At 41.7% G+C, this 21,392-nt stretch overlaps 1 protein-coding gene across 3 annotated transcripts in view; it reads left to right on the top strand.

Annotated features, from left to right (window-relative positions):
* The window catches only part of ASAH2 (N-acylsphingosine amidohydrolase 2), a 100,192-nt gene that overhangs the window by 47,711 nt on the left and 31,089 nt on the right, over positions 1 to 21,392 (top strand). For all 3 annotated transcript variants that reach the window (XM_035724101.1, XM_035724102.1, XM_035724100.1), the window contains 3 exons: positions 13,113 to 13,233; positions 14,876 to 15,001; positions 18,769 to 18,855. In XM_035724101.1, coding sequence (XP_035579994.1) covers positions 13,113 to 13,233; positions 14,876 to 15,001; positions 18,769 to 18,855 — 334 coding nt within the window. The remainder of the gene's footprint in view (positions 1 to 13,112; positions 13,234 to 14,875; positions 15,002 to 18,768; positions 18,856 to 21,392) is intronic.

Raw genomic sequence — 21,392 nt, 5'->3', positions numbered from 1 at the left:
ACAGCTTGGTGTGGATTCGAGTTCCGTTTTATATGTAAGAAAATGTGGATTTTGTTTTCTTCAAAAAGAAGGCATTTGCATTCATGTGTGAATTTTGTCCCTGCAATTGGACTGATTCAGGAATTGACTAGATGGGTAACGGTGCCAGATGCCTTGATGTACGAACTTCCAAGTGATGTAGGACGCCCGGTGGAAGCTCAAGATGGCGCATGGGCACTGCAGTTAAGTGGGTTGGGGTCACTCTGGGTTCTTATCGTGATGAGTTAGGTGACTTTGACCAAGTTACTTAACTGCTCTCTCAATTTTCTTACTTTAAAATTGAGGGATAAGGTGAGTCCTCAAAATGTTGATAATAAGTGTTAGTAAAGGCAGTAGGGGCCTCAGGTAGAATTATGAAATCCTTACGTGAAAGTTTCTATGGAAGTCAAATTCACATTAATTAAAAGTAATAAGAGGTGAATGAAAACATGAAAAACAATGACCAGGACTGGCCCTACAACTAGATGGGAGACAGCCTGGTGGTGAGGTGTTCCGGTGTTAGGTGTAGGTCTTAGGACTTGAGTTCAAATCCTATCCTGCCACTTACTGACCCTGAGGCCTAGGGAAAGTAACTTACCTACTTACACCTCAACTATTCCATTTGAAACTGGGAATAATAATACCTCATAGGATTGTTTCAGGATTAAATGAGGTGATACATGCAAAGAATGCCATTATTGGCTTATCAAAGTGCTTGACCTTCTTAACATTGGAGTTACTTCTTTGGGTTTCAAGTGAGGTCACTAAGAAACTCCCTGATAAAATAGACTTTATTATATGGGTTGACATAATAGGAGTCATTCATCCATTACTGATTAATTCATCTACTGATTAGTTGCCCCGCCCGGTGTTTCACTCAATAGACTTTCTAAATGTTAGGCATGCAGCTCTGTGCTGGGGGTATGAATAAGGCATGGTCCCTATCTTGAAGGGTCTTACCAACTAGTGGGTTGATTGGGGCAGGGGACAGAGACAGACAGACAAGTGATCATAACAGAAATCAGATGGCCATCAATGCTGCCACCTGGGCATAAATAAATGCTGTGGGGATTTGGAGGAGGTGGTGCTTGGGATGCTTGGGAGCATTGTGGAAGGCTTCATAGAGAAAATGATGTTGGAACTGGATCTGAAGGAGCCAGGGTATTTCTCCCGGAGTCCTGAAAACACAGTGAGCTCTGAGGCCAGAGTATGGGTGACTGTCGGAGAGGGGCAAGGGATGAACCTGAAAAGGTGAGCTAGTACCAGATTGTGAGTCACTTTGGTGGGACATTTGGTTCAGGACAGGATGCAAGCATATTATCTATGACTAGTTAGAGAATTCCACATTTGTTGGGAGAAGAAGGACCCTTTGTCCTTATCGTTTCTGCTTAACTCTTGGCTGGATGACGGAGACCATTCATGGTTCCCTTTTATTAGTTTCTGAATCATTTAACAATGCCAACGGAAAACTAAAACATGTTATCCTTTTGCCAGATGTTGTTTGCTTCCTTGCATATGACTATATAACAAATCTAGAAGTCCCAGGGTCAACTGTCAAGGTTATAACAACTCTCCTCCATCTGCTATTATGCTTAACACACTGCAATAACTTTCTATTGTTTTTGTAATTTCCATATGTTATCCTTGATGTAATTGCTCCTGCAATTGCCTCTTGTTGCATAGTGATAATTGCTCTTTGAATGCATTAAAAATGATCCAAAGCATAAAGTCGGGTCTGGGCAGATAAGTCACTCAGCCACCATATGTAGGTGTCTGCTGTTAGAATCCCAAGGTAGGAGGAGTCTGAATCTCAGATTTGCAGAGCATGGGTATCATCTAGTTCAAAGCTCAGCTCTGGCCTAGAAAGATGATATGACCTGTCCAATGTCATGGCCGACCAAGACTGTTCTCTTTGCCCTGAAAATCATATTGAAGTCCACAATTGATTCTTTCCTCATTTCGTTCATTGTTTTCATTTCTTCATTCAGCAAGTCTGCACTGGATACCTATTCTGTGCCGTGCAGGACTCCCCAGTCCTTGGAATGGTGCATCTCCTGACTGTGAAATCAGGGATCAAATACCTTAGAATCCAATCCCCATGCCTGTGCTCCTTGAGCAAATCCCTTAAGCTCTTGGAGACTCAATTTCCATATTTCTCTAATGTGGATATAATATCTTCTCTCCACAGGTCATTACTCATTCATTCATTCATTCATTCATTTAGTCATTCAATATTGTAGAGTATATATGTCATGAACTGAGCTAGCACTATAGATTGAGGAGCAAAAATAGAATTTATAATCTTATAGAACTTATAGAATTTATAACCTCCTGATAGAGACAAAAAGTATCCAAATAGTCATACAAATAATTATAATTGGGCTATAATTGTATAATTATAGAATTATAATTGGGTTAAGTGCTATGAAAGGAATGTATGGACAGCTATCCTAAAGGGACTTGACCTGGTCAGGGAGATTGGGAAAAGCTTCCCTAAGGAATTAACAATGGACCTAAAAACCAAAGGAAGGGTGAGGATTAACTGGTAAAATGGGGGGGCGGGGAGCAAGTAGTGGTGGTGGAAAGGAACATTTAACATAGACGGAGAAGCATGTGCAAAAGTCCTGTGGCCCATTGGAGGAGCTGATAGAAGGTCTGTGTGGCTGGAGTGCAGAGGAGGGTGTCGTGAGTTAAAGTGAGTCATAGAGATTAGATGCTATGATAAAGGTTTTGGTCTTTACACCAGGGGAAATGGAAAATCATTAAAGTGTTTTAAGCTAGGGTTGGGAGTTGGAGGCTCTTGAAGGGTTAGGAAGAGTGGTGACCTGAAGAATGGAATAGAATTATGTGTGTGACACTATTCCATAAGTCATTAAGTTCTTTGCATTTGTGAGAGCACTGTTTGCTTCGGTTGGCCTGTCTATGCTAGGGAAGTGTTTCTTTTTGCCTGATACTACCTCATGCAGAAACAGTACATGATTTGTCTCCAGATGTGGAGAACATGTTTGGGAGGTTCTGAGTTCTGAATTAAAATGGAAGCTGGGTAGCATTCCCACGATTCACTTTGGGGGGCGGGGCTAGGCTCTGGAAGTCACCTCAAAGAAGGAGTCTGGTCCTTCAGAGGCGAACACGACATTAAGTTTTGAGAGATCCTGTTGTCATAGGACACCATGTGCAAGAGGGAACTGTGAAGGGAGGAAACCAAGCAGAGGTTTCAAATGTCTGCACCCAAAGGAAAGTCTTAAGGGTGGGCAGATAATCTGAATGGTAGCTCTGGTTGGTGGCGAGTCACTTCTCCCAATAGCCCTTGCCCCTGCAGCTCTGGGCATGGCGGCGGGCGGCGGGGTGGGGGGGGGCGTGGGGGGAGGGCACAGGCTCATTTCCTCAAGCTCCATGCACCAGCACAGGCTTGGTCTCCCTGCTCTTCCCTTGTATCTCTCCGCCCTGTCAGGGTCTCTTCCTTCAGCTTGCAGGAGTGCCATGGACTCTCTTCTTTTTCTTGTCAGCCCTGTTGGGCTCCATCTGGCATGAATCCTATCGGCCAGAGCTGTGAGGAAGGTGTGAGCAGGTTTCTGAATGATTGCCCAGGTGTCTTGTGTTTTAGACACTGCAAATCCTCTTGTTCTTGCAGAAAGGGGTCACGCGAGGGGATTCTTTCAAGGTGCCTGTTACAAAACCACGGGATGATTTGTTCATCCCATTTGAATAATTGGTGTACACACTTACAAAAGCCCAATTTATGACATTACGTGAATTTATTCAAATGATGGTGACTTATAGAACTTGGTTGTGGGGTGTGTGTGCGTGTGTAAATCTTCTCTACCAGCTATGACCATGACTTCTTGAACGATCATGTCTGTCTGGTCTACCCTCTGCGTTCTCTCCTCAGTCTCCTTACCCCACTCACAGAGCAGACATGGAAAGCTCAGTGCCTGCCCTCCACCAGCCGTTCTGGACTTCTCCTTCCTCCACCTCATCTCATCTTTGCCTGTACAAATATCTTCTCCATTAGTGTTAACTCTGGTTTGCTCTCTATTTCTGTGACCTGAATTTCTTCTTCCTATTCTGCCTTGTCCATGTTGCCGTGAAGATTGATGCCGTCTTCTTGCTCCAACTTCCTGTCAGCTCGCTTGGGCTGTTCCTCTCTGGTAGAGGATAGGCCGAGGGCTATGTAGTGAGTGTTCCACCTGCTTCTGGTCCATCCCTGTTTAAAGTGAAGCTGCTTACTAAACATTCTTTGATGGCAAGGGTGATGACAGTTGACTGATGACAGAGATAAATCATGCTTGTTAATTTAAAGTGTTAAATTTGAAAGTTTAAAAACCAGAAGTCTATAGGGGCACCTGGGTGGCCCAGGCGGTTAGGCATCCAACTCTTGATTTTGGCTCAATTCATTATCTCAGGGTCATGGGATCAAGTGCTGCGTTGGGCTCCGCACTGGGCATGGAGTCTGCTTGAGATTCTCTTCTGCCCCTCTCCCCCGCCCCCACTCACATGCGTGCGTGTGCCCTCCTCAAATAAACAAATAAATCTTTTTTAAAAAAAGAAAGTTTACAACGTTTAAAAACCAAAGCCCATAAACCCGGTTGTCATAACTGGCAGAAGGCATTTGACTAACTTGATTGTTGGGTTTCTGGAACGTTCTTAGCCTGAAGAGATTTGGGAGGCTATTACTTTTTTACTCCAAGTATACTTTTTTTGAGTGTAAAAATAATATGTACTCACCATGGAAAAATAAAAAAAATATAGGCAAGGAGAAAGAAAGAAAAATTAACTCCAAGTTTTACTTCCCAAAGTCAATCGTGGCTCATATTCAGGTCCGTTTTCTTCTGCCCAATTCCCAATGTAGAACAAAAAATAAAAAACAAGCTTGTCTAAAAGGTCATTCTGTAAAAGCAGATGCTTGGTTCCACTCACTCTGGGCACTAGAAGCTTTAAAATACTGTGAAAAATATTAACAGTGTATCTCCATGTGCTATTAAGTGTGTATGTGTTTTGTAGTGATTCTCTTTACATCGAATAATGATTTTTATTTTTGTCTCAAAATCTTTGTATTCTCATGCTAGCATAACTAACTCAGCTCTCTGCAGGTTAGAATTCGCAGGTATATTTTTCTCTCATTTTCTTTCAACTTTTATTTGTGATTACATTTTAGAGGTGTCCCTTATGAATATCATATAACTTTATTTATTTGTTTACTTTGACAATCTTCATCTTTTCATAAGTGACTATAGTCTGTTTTTAGGATTGTGATTATTACATATCTGCCCTTTGGGGGTATCTTTTCACTTTGTGCTATTTGTCTCTTTTTCAATGCCTTTTCTCTTTCTCTTACCCTTTTAGGATTGATAGAGATTTAAAAACAGATCTTTGAATGGAAGATTATAGGGATGCCTGGGTGGCTCAGCTGGTTAAGCGTCTGCCTTCGGCTCAGGTCATGGTCCCAGGGTCCTGGGATCGAGCCCTGCACTGGGCTCCCTGCTCCGCGGGAAGCCTGCTTCTCCCTCTCCCACTCCCCCCGCTTGTGCTTTCTCTCTCTCTCTGTGGGTCAAATAGCTAAATAAAATCTTTAAAAAAATAAATGGAAGATTATAGTTTCCAAAGATGGCGGCAACAAAAACTCTTATCAGATGTATTCTATACAAAGTGATCTTGATAGGATCCATTAAAATATAGAGAGGATTTCTCCAGCCCTTACATCTTGGCTGGCCCTGGGACCATTTTGATCCATAGAAGGGTGGCAGAGGTGACACTGTGGCAGGGTTGGTTTTTAATGGACTTTATTCTTTAGAGTAGTTTTAGTTTCCCAGCAAAATTAAACAGAAAGTGCGGAGATTTTCCATATACCGTCTACCTGTCCTTTCCCCCATCAGTATGTGGGGCCAGAGGGGTATGTACATTAAAATCAGTGAACCTACGTGGATGTATCATCACCACCCAAAGTCCATAGTTTACATCAGAGTTCACTCTTGGGGTTGTGTCAGGTGGTTTTTAAAATCTTCTCTCTTTTGTTCATGTATTTTATAATATTTCAATAGTGAACCAAAAAAAAAAAAAAAGGAAAGAAAATTAAAAATCACCTGGTCATTCTGGAACAGGATAGCTTCTATTAACATTTTGTTACATGTCTTGTTAGATCCTTTCCTAATCATATGTATCCATTTTTTTATTTGAAAAAGTGAGACTTTATATACAATTGGTAGTTTTTCATTTAGAAGCACCATATGAATACCTTTCGATGCTTAGTATCTTAGCATCTTCCAAATCGCCATTTTAAGTGGCTGTATAGTATTCCATTGTATGTATGACAATGTGCTCAACGAATCAGAGATCATTTGGTACTTAGTTTACAGTTTTTGCCATCAGAAAGTACAATGTGGTGAGCATTCCAGAACCGACATCATGTATTTTGCCAGTGATTTCCCTAAGCTGAATTCCTAGAAGTGTGATTGCTGGGCTAAAAAAGGAATGCTGGTTACTAAGGCTTTTCTTATAAGTGGCCAAATGGTCCTCCGGAAGGTTTTTGCTAGTTTTCACTCCTGCTATCCAGACACGAGTGGCGTGTTGCTTTCTATGTTCTTGTCAATCTTGGCATCATCATGCTTTAATTATTGCTGAATAATAGACCCCCAAAAGCCAAATCACTCTGTCTTCCTTTCGGGTTCTTCAATTCCTGGTTAGTGAAGCTGGATTTTAGAAAATACGCTTTGGGCCATTTCTTGTTTTGTTTTTGTTGATTGCTTCATCATGTCATTTAGGATATAAGAATTTTGATTGCAGTGACTTATTAGAATCCACCCAAACCAGCTATCTTTACTTCATCATCCAGGACTTTTGAAGACAATAAAAATAGCTGAGAATGTACATCTCTTCTCTGGAAGAGAGATGGTAGAAAGATTTTTCCAGGATGCTGGCCGCCAAGTTTTACCTGAAACTTCAGAAGGGCCCCCCTTGCTATCGCTCGTTGTCTTTCTTTAATCTGGGCAGCCTGGTCTGTACGCACTGTGTCTGCTTGTTTAAAATTCAGGTCGTCCTTTGTGTCCTATTAGTATCATGCAATGAAACACCCTTTCCTCTCCTTCCCGGATAGTTTGTAGTGGGGCAGGGGGAAGACTGTAAGGGAGGTGAACGAGAGGTGTGTGAATCAGGGCGATTCACACCAGGCACCACAACAAACAGGCCATGAAGTTCCAGTAGCTTAACCCCTTAAAGACTCTAAATGTGCACATTTCCCACACATGCAAGGTCTAATAAAAATTGGGTGGTCCCCCTGCATACGTGTGATTGGGCAGGGCGATTCACATGTCCCGTCGTGCTAGTGAGACGGGCAAGTAGATGACATTGCGTATTTTGTAAGCCCTTAAATCTCTGCCACAGGAGGGCAGGGTTTCTTCCTTTCATTATTTCATGTGCATATGATGTGGGTTGAATATACACCTGTTGAATACAGAGGTGCACAGGCATGATGTATTTTAGTGTTGTGTTGATCTTGTGATACACATACATACACACACATACACACAGAGCTTTGTATCTCTTTCCCCCTTACCATCACCATCATCATCATCCTGGTCATCAGCTGCAACAGCATGATCAGGATTAACACCATCCATCTCATCATAGTGATAAATCATTCCACTCTTAGTGCAGACCAGTCTTCGTGCTATGCACCTTAGAGGTATTTGTTCCTTTGGTTGTCAGATGTGAGGCAAATACTCCTATGATCATTATGTTACAGAAATGAGCACTGAGGTTCCAATAGATGAGGTAATTTGTGTGTGAGTCTAGAGCTAGTACTCTAGCTGCTAAACATAGGGCCTCTGTAGTAATTTCTTAAGACGGCCATAACAAATTGTTATGGTCTGGCTGGCTTAGAACAACAGAAATTTATTCTCTCACATGTCAAGAGACCAGAAATCCAAAATCAGGTGGCAGGGTTAGTTTCTCCTGGAGGCTTTCAGGGAGAATCCATTCCACGTGTCTCCCAGCTCTGGTGGTAGACCCATCACTCCAGTCTCTGCCCTCATCTTCACAGTGCCTACTTCTCAATGTCTGGGGGCATTTCTCTGTTCCTGTCCTCTTATTATGAGGACACCAGTCACTGGATGTAAGACCCAACCCAGGCCAGTATGATTTCATTTGCTCTTTCCCTTGTTTATATCTCTAAAGACTACTTCCACATAAGGTCACATTCTAAGGATCTGGTGGACGTGAATCTGGTGGGGGACGCTATTCAACCCACTACAGCTTCCTAATAGTGTATTTACCCAAAGAGCTCCCATTTTATTACACGTCTTCATGAACACTACCTTCAAGTGGATGTACAATATTCTTTTTCCCAGTTGGTGGACATTTAGATTGGAGAGGGCTGCCATTAGCACGTAGGACCTTGACGCACAACATACGAAGTCGCTCCCTTCTCTGGGCTGACTGAGGTGCCTAGCTCCGTGAGCTGATCAGGGGCTGGATTTCAGCCTCCATTTACCCCCTTTGCAACTCATCCTTGTGCAGGGCACAACATGCATGCTGGACGTGGTGGCCCAGGTTTGAGAGAATGGCACTCGGGGCGGGTTTGTTACTCTTTTAGAATATGGAAGCTCAGTTTTGCATTTGGCTTTTCTTTTCTGCTTCGGAGTGGGAAGTACAGAGTGTCTGAATTAAAAGAGGCCCTAGAAAATGCCTCAGTTACACAGAAGAGAATAAATAGACGATTCTATGTTAATTTGCTGTGTATTGATTCACAGAACATAGTCAAAATTTATTATTGTTCAGTCTTAGGAAACAGAGACCCAGAAATTTTCACTAACTTTGCTGTAGACTGGGATAAAATCTCAAATCTCTGGACCTTCCTTGGTACCTTGATTGTATCCTGCTGACCCCTGTAGAAGCCCTGCTTTAGCTGTGATGTAATCATTATTTAGAAGTGTTTATTTTATTTATTTTATTTTTTAAAGGTTTTGTTTATTTATTTAACAGGGAGAGACACAGCGAGAGAGGGAACACAAGCAGGGGGAGTGGGAGAGGGAGAAGCAGGCTCCCCGCGGAGCAGGGAGCCCGACGCGGGGCTCGATCCCAGGACCCGGGGACCATGACCCGAGCCGAAGGCAGACACTGAACGACTGGGCCACCCAGGCGCCCCTATTTTTTTTTTTATTAAAGATTTTATTTATTTATTTGAGAGAGTTAGTGAGTGAGTGAGAGAGAGAGCACAAGCAGGGGGGAAGGACAGAGGCAGAGGGAGGAGCAGACTCCCCACTGAGCAGGGAGCCCGATGCGGGGCTCCATCCCAGGACCCTGGGATCATGACCTGAGCTGAAGGCAGACGCTTAACCTACTCAGCCAACCCGGTGCCCCTTTAGAAGTGTTTATTAAACAAGGGCATATTTATCCTTTTATGTCCATATTCTAACTTCTTTTGAAACTACCTCAACCTTCCTTTCTCTCTTTTGAACTCTGCTTTGAAGAATGTTTTTTTGACCAGATAAAATAAATTGTGAGTGCAGCTTTCTTAAACCAAGATGACCAGTTTTCTGCATATCTTTATAAATATTCATCTATTGCCATAGTACTTTGGTTGTTGTGACAAGCCCGATCTTTTAATAGCATATATTTCAAAGGGCAGAAGAGGAGATGTACAGCATCTTCTTATTCTGAAATTCAAATAACTTTTTCGAATACTGATTTTTTTAGTTTTGTAGAGAAAAAAATTCTATTAATTTTCTAAAGCCTAAAATAAATGAAAATAAATACATGAAATCAGTAAGAATTCAAGTCTGAAGTCTAATTAGCCGACCAAAATTCTTAGCATTTTCTTTCTCTTCAGATATTGTTGTTCCTTGATGGTTCCTCTCTGAACCTTGGGGTTTAGCACAATCCAACTGCATGCTTGGCTACGAGTAAACTCATGCTGATTGAATGACGAGAACAATTGCCATGTCTCCCTGCCCTTATCCATTCTGCTGTGACCAGATTGACCATCCATCCTCCAAACCCGCTATACCTCTTTCCATCTCCATGCCTTTGCTACCAGTGAGTTTTCTCCAGTGATCCCCTTGCCAAGTTCCTAGTCGTCTTTTAAGACCCAGCTCGGATGTCACCTCCACTATGAAGCATTCCTCAAGGGCAAGATGTTGCCTTGTTCATTTCCATGTCTCAAGGGCCTGGCACAGAATCAAAGTTAATGAAATGTGCACCGAATGAGCCAGTGAATGAAAGGAAGGGACAGAGCCAGTATCCCACAGCAGATAAGAACTTGGGCTTTGTAGTCTGACCGGATATTCATGGACCTGCTTCTTGACTTACAATGGTGTGACCTTGGTCAGATTACTGCCTCACTCGGAGAGGTCATTTCCTTAGCTGTAAAATAAGGACAATGATAGCATCTGACTCAAAACATTCTTGTTAGAATGAAGTGAGATCCTGTGCATAAAATCCTTCACCTAATCAGTGCTAAATGATAGTCAGTGTTGATAAATTGTTTCCTTTGATTGCACCAGAGAGATTGCAGTCCTGCGGGAGTCTGGCTGACCTCAGTGCAATTCTATCAGATGCAAGTATTTTGGTCCAGGAGCCAGGGAACTGTCATGGCCGCCACCCCCTTTTCCTTCCAAACTAGATGGAGTAAAACTGCAAAAACATGGACTCCCAACTACCTGGAAAATGCTAACTGACTAGAATTTTTCTCTGGCACTCAAGTTTTAGGACAAAGAGACAAACCACAGACACAAAAAAGAAAATAGTGTGAGGATTTTTTTATTTTTTAAATATAGAAACTGCAAGTAACTTCTAGGGGATGACCTTAGAATTACCTTTAGCCTAAATTTCTGTCCCTTTATGTGGTGGCAAATACACACCTTGGGGATTGAATTTTGCATATAGACTGGTGATTTGGCCTAACACTGTTTAAAAGAAAAATTCGAAATGGATGTCAACATGCAAAAAACCTATTATGGAAATTTTCAAATATATGCCAATTTAGAGTGATTAGTCTAATGAATTTCCATGCAACTCTTATCCAGCTTCAGTAATTAGCAATCTTCTGCCACTCTGTGTCATCCCTCCTCTTCTTTTGGTTTGTTTTGCTAGACTTTTAAAAGCAAATACCAGATATCAAATCATTTCACTCATAAATATTTCAGTGTGTATCTCTATTGGGTAAAAACGTAAAAACAGTATAACTACAATCCCTGATCTTAACGAACAAAATTGAAAATAATTTCTTAATATGATCTAAAACCCAGTCTATATTCAGTTTTCCCTGTTTGTACCAATAAAGTCTTTTTACAATCCTTTTATTGGAATCAGAATCCAAACAGTCCACAAACTACATGTGTTGGCTATTTGTTTGAAGGCTCTTAACTGGTAACAATTCCCCTCCTTTTTTCCCATGCTATTTACTTCTTTTTTTCTCAATTTAAATTTTTTATTTGAGCATGGTTGACACACACAATGTTACATTAACTTTCAGTGTACAATGAAGTGATGCAACATTTCTGTAGGTTATGCTGTGCTCACCACGAGTGTTTCTACCATCTGTCACCATCAACGCTATTACAATACCATTGACTAGAGTCCCTATGCTGTTCCTCTCATACCCATGACTCATTCATTCCATAACTGGAAGCCTGTATCTTCCACTCTCCTTCACCCATTTTGTTCAGCCCCGCACCCCTTCCTCTCATGCCCTTTACTTCTTTAAGAGTTTTTAAATTGATAAACATTTCACAAAAGCATGGATTTATGGAAGATCTGGCAGGACTGGTTAGACTCTCATAAGCAGCATAGTGGAGGCTGTGGTCTTTAAACCATGCAGGTGGCTCCAGGTATCCACAGTTCACACCAGTCCCCATTCCGCCAACCAGCTTAACCCACCTCTGTTGCCCGCCCAGCTCCCGTGAGCGTTGTGCTGGCGATCTCTGACCTACATATACATCTGTTGGCCTATGAGGACTGAATCCTGAATGACGGCCTTGAAGTTTAGAAACATCCCTAGTCATTAAGTAAATGCTCAGTTTTGTGCACTCTATTACTTAGGTAGGAATGTAAACTGAAATGCTTAGAAAGCTTTCAGCAAGGACCTAAATCCACAAAGGATTTTATTTTACAAATCTTAAATTGGCCTGAAACTTTAGGGATTGGCGTCTCTCTTTTCTTGAGCATTCATTCTAGTGGATTTGCTTCATAGCCCTCCATTCTGTAAGTCTCTTTTTCACCTGTGTGAAGGTTGGAGCCTACAAAAGCCACTGGACAAGGTGTCAAGGGACCCAAACTTTAGTCTTGGTCCTCGATGACCCATGGGCTGCCATTTTGCCTCTCTGAGACACCTTGGAGTGGAAGGAATAACTGCCTTGCTATCAGGGTTGTTGTGAAGTTCAAGTAAGGTGACAGATGTGAAATTAGTTCATAAACTGTGTAGCTCTACGCTTAAACGAGGTATTACTATGCACAAGGATACATCAAATTATGTATAATAGCCTTTTTCACACCTCTCTGCACTTAACTCTCTTGTGCCTTTTCCCTGGAATGCCCTTACGAATTAATTGCTAGTCATCTGTGATCCCCAAATACTTGATGCCTATTTCTTTACAACATTTGCCACACTGTATTAAAGCCGTTTGTTTGCATCTTTGTCTTCTGCAAGATTCTGAGCGTAAACTGCAGTTTATTCAGTGCTCAGCACACAGCAGACTCTCAGTAAATATCTGCTGAATTAGATAGGATTGATTTTAATAATTATTATGTGCACCTGTCTTAAAGGACAAAGTCTGTGCCTATACAGTGCGTTAGCTATATCGTCTGGTCACTGACCGATCTTGGCTCTTGTTAAAAGCTTTTGATATTGATGATGATGATGATGATGATGAGATAGTTATAAAAATAGAGTTTTGTATTTTTAATTTAAGTAAACGATTAGACTTTTGGAGTATATTACTAATCATTTAAGCTCATCAACAATGAAAGAATCTGAATGTGGAATGCCTCTCATTTAAAAAGAATTTCCTTTCCTGCTGGGGAAAACTTAAGCTACCCGTCATTGTTTTTGGCCCCATTGTCTGGTTCTCTTCACGAAGCAAGGGCTCCTTGTTCTTCTACAGCTGGTTTGCCATCCATCCGGTCAGCATGAACAATAGCAATCATCTCGTCAATAGCGACAACATGGGCTATGCCTCTTACCTTTTTGAGCAAGAGAAGAACAAAGGCTACCTACCTGGACAGGTGAGAATTTGTGTCATTGAAAGCATCATCTTAATGTGCTGAGTATCACCATTCATGCAGTGCTCAGAAGAGCTGATTCAAGTAATGAATCATTGAACACTGAATCAAGAACTAATTATGTACTATACAGTGGCCAACTGAACAACAAAAGAACAGCTGATTCAAATCTTCAGCGTCAAGCATCATCATGGATGTCACATACTCACATGCTCGGATAAAAAAGAATTCTCCATCCTCCCTGATGGGGAAAGAAAAATTAAAAATGGCTAACTGTGTCAAATACTACTTATATGGATGGCTTCATACAGTTACAATTGGTTGGATAAGGAAGGACAAGTTCAAGATTTTGGCAATATGGATTAGTTTTTGACCAACTTGGAAATATGATAAGCTGTGTTGATGTTTACTTTTGTTTTCAGAGGTATTAACCCGACTGAGGTGTTAATAAGTGTTAATAAGTTAATAAGTGTTAACCCGACTGAGGACAAGGTGATGCATCTTTTTCACTGGTCCGAATTTCCCTGTTAATGGTGAATTTCCTTTCAAGGAGTTTGTCTTCCTTTCCTTCCCTAAGGCCAAAGTCAGAGACAGCCCTGGGGCACCAGACTTGTTTTTTAACTTTGAAACGCAATGAGGGCTGCAATTAGAGATGAGGGCTGGACCTCAGTCGTGTACTTCAGAAAACTCTGTGTAAATTCGCGACTACAGACAGCTAAGTGGTGAGGGGGGACCCTGCTCTGTGTGACCCTAGTGTTCAAGTCCCAAATGCAGAAGAATAGAGGAGGATGAGAGCCCCAGGCCCTTGACTAGAATAAATATCTAAAAGGTGTATGATGATAAAAAAGTTATTGGTCCTGTGAACATTTGATCTGATCTTTTAGCTCCTTGTTGACAAAACACTTTTTTTTTTCATTTTAGATTGAGTTTTAGGGAAAGAAAGGAAGTTCCCATTTATGATCACTGGCTGCTCGGCCCTTTGAGATAAGTTATCTTTTTGGTATGCAAAGAGACACATGATCTCCGTTATCTCTTTCCCTAAGAAAACTGAAGACATTGAAGGTGGAATGGTAGACCAGCTAGCTGGGTTGAGGTTAAAGTCTTGCACCACTCAGAAACGTTCTGTGTTGTTACTTCAGGTTGAAGGGATAAGAGAAAAGCTACACGGAGGCAGATCTAGATGGTGGACACTATATTTAGGTTCAGTTTTGCCACAGGAAAATCTGGATTCATGATATTTTTTTTTCAGCCAGTAGATTTATTTTTCAAGGAAAATCTCTGAGCTCCAGATACAAAACCAGAGAATAGCTTGATGAGTCAGCGTCTTACGATTTGTTGTCGTTGTTGTTGTTGTTGTATGCTGTGTTTTTTGTCAAAATGTTTCTGTTTGTGGCACAGGTTTGAAACTCTCCTATTTGAGACGGCGTTATTGATCATTGGAATATCATGGGTAGTAGTATGTATGTGGACTGCAATGTGAATTTTTTTTTCAGAAATTTTCTCAGAATGTTATACCTCCTCCTTTTAATTGTCTGCAAATGATTTTGAATTGTTCACCAGAGTGGATTGAATGTTTGCATTCTTAATGGAAGTCATTATGGGAAATAAGAAAGAATAAAAGACACTTGGATGTTTCTTTTGGCAGGGACCATATGTAGCAGCCTTTGCTTCATCAAACCTGGGAGATGTGTCCCCCAATATTCTCGGCCCACGCTGTGTCAACACAGGAGAGTCTTGTGATAATGCCAATAGCTCTTGTCCTATCGGTGGGGTAGGTAATCGTGCCATGAAATCTTTGTTTTTGCATCTCATGTGCACTTTACGTTTAAATATCCACCATTAACTTATAATTATGTTTTCCTCAAGTATACACAGGCCTACGGACTGCTAGCTTTTCCCCTTCTCAGAAGCACCCACTAAATTCGGGTTGGGTAAAATTCTAGTTTCCCATTGGATTGACCACTAAGTGAAGTTAGTCAGTGTCAGAGATGCGGTACCCTTCCCCAAATTTGGACAGTCTGAAACACTTCGCCTTGGCATTTCTCACGTCACGAGTTAGTACCAGAAACTGCCTGCCTGCGATGTTTCTCACTGATGGTAAAGTCTATAGGTTTTTAAAAAAAATATAAGATCAACATTTTTTCTTCTTTTCTTTAAAATCACAAACAGGCGCTCGAGTGGCTCAGTCAGTTAAGCGTCTGCCTTCGGCTCAGGTCATGATCCCGGCATCCTGGGATCGAGTCCTGCATCAGGCTCCCTGCTCCGCGGGGAGCCTGCTTCTCCTTCTCCCTCTGCCACTCCCCCTGCTTGTTTTCAAATAGATAAATACAATCTTTAAAAAAATGAAATAAAAATAAAATCACAAGCAAAAAATCTTGCTGTAAAAACTCATGCAACATGGAAAACACAGACAGCCGTAATAAGTGAGTTTGATTCACTCCCTTCCTCCCTGCCTCCCCGTGAGTTATGACTGTCACACCTCTTTCTACATACTCACTTAAGTATTCATGAATAAAATTTCGTAACTTATTTATTGATTTTTTTATTGGTCTGGGACTCGAGTTTTCCACCTCATAGGTCTTAAAAAATCTTTTTATGACTATATATAGGTCTGTGTGGTAGGTTTTAAAGACAACAAGAACGGCTCTACCGTTGTTTATTTAACTGCTTCTCTGCCATGTTCATTTAGGGTTTTTTCCGGCTTTGACTTGAGCAACAGATGCTAGTTTCTGGGCTCTTATTCTTTTTGTCTTTAGAACATGTCACCTGTGATATTACTTTTATTAAACATCGTTTCTGGGCTATTACTTCTATTCCTATTCTAGTCAATGCCACCCAATGAGTAGTATGGTTTTAACAATTCTATTTTTCTGTTATATATTACCATTTTTTTTATATAGAAACTCTCCCTTTATTACCCTTCATTTGTAAAATTTCCACACAATATTAATTCAATAATTAATCAACAATTCAACAATTAAGTCAATAATTGATCTTTTTTTCCCAATAATTGATCTTTAATCATTAGATTTAAAGATTACTTGTTAAATTCCAAAATTCAGAGATGAAATGCTTAAATAAATTATGAGACCTATTTGCAATAGAATATTGTGCATCAGCTCAGTGTGTTGTGTTGGAATACTTAATGTGGGAAAAAGTTCATAGTACATGATGTTGATTAAGAAAATTGGCTTTAATATTGCATATTCATGATTGCAGTTTTGAAAATAAATGTGTCATAGTAAAAAGACAAAGCGAAACACACTGAATTGTTAACCCTGGTTTTCTCTGTTTGGCATTATTATAGGGGGTATTTATTCTGTTTATCTTATTTATTGTTTTTATTCTATTTATACACTTTTGCATTTTTTTCTACCATTAGCATACTTTGTAATCATAAAAAATTACAACAAAATCATACCCTCTCCCGCAACAGAATTCTGTTTCTCTCTGTTCCGCTCCATCTGTTAGATTGGCTTCCCTCCTGTTTGCAAGAGGGCAGTCAGTACTGAGGAAGGGGTCTCCTTCTCCCCCCCCCCCACTCCCACCCCATATACGGTAGGAGACAGAGAAAACCTCTCTTCTAACCATGGAATAAAAGTTCTTTTTGGCCCAAATGGGTCAATGGACTGACCCCATTCCTGGACCAAAGCAGTTCCTGGGGAAATGGTTTGTGTTGATTGGCATAAGCCGGGGTTTCTTTCCAGTCTTCGGCAATGCCCAGGGAATGGCCGTCATCATCTTAGACTGACCTGGAACTGGGAATAGAATCACAGACTGTTAAAGAGGAGATGCCTTTCTGAAGAAAATCGTGATTCGCTGAAGAAACCGAAAGAGGGAAATGGGCAAATGTTGCCATGTCTTTTGCTTTAGTGTTGCTTCTTCAAACAGATTTTTTTGAACTTTAGAAACTAGCTTTGATGTAAAAAAAGATATATGCTTGTTAAAGACTCAAACAATACTGAAAAGTTCAGAAAACAAGACAGGTAAACGAGCAGCCCCTAACCCCCCAATGAATCTGTTAAAGATTTAATGGTCTGTGTCCAGCCACCGGTCTGCATGTACAGTTGTATTTAAATGAGGTCCTACCGTAATGCTGTTCTGGAACCTGCTTTCTTGTTTCCAGTGAGTATACTTGAAAACAACACTTAAACTAATGCCATAGTTTTCAATGTTAAGTACCCTAAATGAGTTCACCAATCCCCTGCTGATGAGAGCTTTCTTTCCCTCCCCGCTCTCTTCCTTCACATCCCCTCTCTTCTGGTTTTCCTTCCATCATATAAACATGCTCTGGTCACTATGTTGTACATATTTTCATGCGTGTATGAGTTTCACCTTAGGACAAATTCTTTTTTTTTTTTTAAGATTTATTTATTTACTTGGAAGGGGCCGAGGGGGAGAGAGACTCGCAAGCAGACTCCCCGCTAAGCGCGGAGCCTGATGTGGGGCTCGATCCCACGACCTTGAGGTCAAGACCTGAGCTGAAACCAAGAGCCGGACGTTTAACCGAATGAGCCACCAGGGCGCCCCTAGGGCAAATTCTTAGAAGTGAATTTGCTGTCAAAGAGAAAGCAGAGCCACCGTGAGGTGTCTGTCAGTCCCGTTCCCGCTAACAGAGCATGAGTGACAGTTTCCCCAAACCCTCACCGACACCCGGTTTATTAACCTTTCAGTCTTTGCCAACACAACACGCAGAGTTCTTTGTAGTTTAAATTTATATTTAGTTATTCATGAGACTGAATATATTTTAATGTTGAATGGCCATGTATACTTCATTTTTGTAAATTACCTATTTCATCCATATTCCATTGTATATCCATTAGGATTTTTTTTTTTTTGCTTTTTTCCCTCCCAGCTCTATTGAGATGTAATTGACATACAACGTTGTATAATTTTAAGGTGTACAATGTAATAATTTTGATACACATATAGGATGCTTTTGACTGCAAATAAGAGAAAACCCAACTCAGTATGGATGAATCAAAAGGTATTAAGAAAGTATTCATCCATATTTTCTTTTAATACTTTTTAATTTTCAATTATAATATATAAGTATCTGGTCAATCTCAAAATTTCCTGGTATAAGAAGTGAAGTAAAGAGCCAGATTTATGTACTGATCTTTCCCAGAGGATAATCTAGTTGTTCCAATATAATTTTAACTGAGTTTCAATTGAAGGCAATCATGAGCCTTAGGCAAGAACAGACAGGTAGGAAAACGTGCAACCAATGGGGAACTTGGCTTTAGGTCTTAGCTCACATATTAGCTACCTGTAAGCTCTGACAAATCGTCCAACCCACCTGAGCCTCGGTGTCCTTACCCATAAAAGTAAGGCGCTGCGACACGTGATTTCGGAAGATCTTCGCGGCTCCATTGCCATGAATGATTTTGCTTCTCATAATCTGTAGATTGAGAGACTGACAAGAAATGCTAGAATGTGGGTTTAAAACTATGTTTGCTTAGCTTCCCTTGTAATTTTGCATTCCTTAAAACCATTGCTTATTTCACTGAGAGTCCGTCTTGTCTCCCTGTGTTGCAGTCTAGCACGTGCATTGCTATGGGACCGGGAGAGGATATGCTCAACAGCACGCAGATTATAGGACGGATCATATACCAGAGAGCGAAGGTCAGCCGCGGGCCCCACTTCTTTCAACTTCATTTAATCTTGTTCTTTAAAATCCACCGACAGTGTTCATGACAAAGTCGGTAATGGTAAGAGGCAGCAAGGGCTCACGCTGGTCCTGGAGTCTGCTAGCACTGGCCTGCTAGGAAGGCTGCTTCCCAAAGGACACAGGAACCTCTCTCTTGCTGCTCATCTGACTTTTTTTTTTAATTTAATTTAATTTATTAGGTTGTTAGTCATCATACAATACATTATTCATTTTTGATGCAGTGTTCCATGATTCATTGTTTTCGTATAACACCCAGTGCTCCATGCAGAACGTGCCCTCTTTAATACCCATCACCAGGCTAACCCATTCCCCACCCCCCTCCCCTCTAGAACCCTCAGTTTGTTTCCCGGAGTCCATCGTCTCTCATGGTTCGTCTCCCCCTCCGATTGCCCCCCCCTTCATTTTTCCCTTCCTTCTCCTAATGTCCTCCATGCTCTTCCTTATGTTCCACAAATAAGGGAAACCATATGATAATTGACTTTCTCTCCTTGACTCATTTCACTTAGCATAATCTCCAGTCCCATCCATGTTGCTCTAAAAGATGGGTATTCATCCTTTCTGATGGCTGAGTCAGATTCCATTGTATATATGGACCACATCTTCTTTATCCACTCGTCTGTTGAAGGGCATCTCGGCTCCTTCCACAGTTTGGCTATTGCGGACATTGCTGCTATGAACAGTGGGGTGCATATGGCCCTTCTTTTCACTACATCTGTGTCTTTGGGGTAAATACCCAGGAGTGCAATTGCTGGGTCATAGGGTAGCTCTATTTTCAATATTTTGAGGCACCTCCACACTGTTTTCCAAAGTGGCTGTACCAACTTGCATTCCCACCAACAGTGTTAAGAGGGTGCCCTTTTCTGCACAATCTCTCCAACATTTGTTGTTTCTTGCCTTCTCAATTTTTGCCATTCTAACTGGCGTAAGGTGGTATCTCAATGTGGTTTTGATTTGAATTTCCCTGATGGCTATACGAAGTCCTTGAAAAACCAAGGAAGCAGGCTTGTTTCAGCCTGAGTGCTTGCTTCCGACCACGGTGATAAATAGTGTAAGGATATCAGCTAACATGGCGTCAGGCATGACCGGACTGATCCAGATTCTCTCGGCCTTTGCTGCCCAGTTGCCCGACTGTTTTTTTTTTTTTTTTTTTAAGCTTTTATTTATTTGTTTGTCAGAGAGCACAAGCAGGGGGAGAAGCAGGCTCCCCGCTGAGCAAGGAGTCTGATGCTGGACTCGATCCCAGGACCCTGGGATCATGACCTGAGCCGAAGGCAGTGGCTTAACCGACTGAGCCACCCAGGCGCCCCATGCCTGACTGTTCTTAACGTCTTCAGTGACAAGGCCAGACGGAGCGACACAGCTCCCCATGCCTGCAGTTTGGATTCAAATTAGTTCCTAGTCTTCAATATGCCCCAATTGTCCATCTTATATTTTCTTTTCTTCTCTTCTTAAGACATTTTTGGAGGAGGAGCAAATCAGGTCTATAGTGAGATGATTATGGGTTGCTCTGTGCTTCTCCCTCTGCAAAATTGTATCTTCCATTTTGCCCCTGTGTTTTGTGTCCAGTCCTCTGGAGACAGATTTCTGATTGAAAAGACCAAGGGTGACCTCAAGCCGAGATCTCTTCCATGGTTCGATCTCTTCCTTTGTGTGGGTAACTCGTATCTTTGTTGCATGTGTGTGAGTCCGTGCATATGTTTCAGTAAATATTTTGCTCCATGGGTTCTGAAATGTTTCAGGAGCAATTAAGGAAGAACAAAAGCACCTTTAAAAACATTAGACACCAGCCAGCCTACCTGCAGCAGTTTCTTTTTAATTACTGTGGTATTATCAGTGGATGGTTCTAGATTAACAAGTCTGGTGTCAGAAATTTTGTTACTGTTCTGGGCCTGGGAGTCAGAGGGATTTGTCCCACATTCTGGATTCTCTTCAACTCGCTCCTTATCGGGGAGGCAGCTGGTGTTACTGAGAGCTCACCCCGAGAACCCCCATGTGGCTGTCAAATCGGGGATGGGGGAGACCATCAGGTGTCAGGCAAACGGGCATGCGCCGAGGTAGGATTGGCCCCCCATATGTGGTACAGATCAATACAAGCCAGTGTTTCCAAACAGGCTGACTCACATTTGCCACGAGATGGAAAAAGCATCAGTTCACCCTACGGGGGAAAAAAAACCCTCAAAAGGCGGATGGTGGGGGGGTGGGGAGTCTTTCCAGCCACCCTTTGGCACCAGCCCCGTCAGAGGACTTGCAGCTTCTGAGGGAGAACCCCCGAGGTTATGCTCTCATTCTGGCAAAGACAGTCATTGGCCCCTCCTCCTCCTCATCTTAAATTTTCTTGAGGGAGGCTTTTTGTGCCGCAGCCTCTATCACTAGAATGTCCTGTTTGTGGGGGGAATGGACACAGGTCAAGGTCTCAGGGCCTCCCCGCGTCTGGAAGACACTGGGGTTGGCAGAGAGAATCATGAGGGTAGTGGCCCTTTCTAAGCAGCCA

This window comes from Zalophus californianus, chromosome 15 (genome assembly GCF_009762305.2).
Source record: "Zalophus californianus isolate mZalCal1 chromosome 15, mZalCal1.pri.v2, whole genome shotgun sequence".
In the NCBI taxonomy this organism is placed as follows: Eukaryota; Metazoa; Chordata; class Mammalia; order Carnivora; family Otariidae; genus Zalophus; species Zalophus californianus.
The sequence above is the reverse complement of the archived record's forward strand: the minus strand, read 5'-3'. Positions and strand labels throughout refer to the sequence as shown.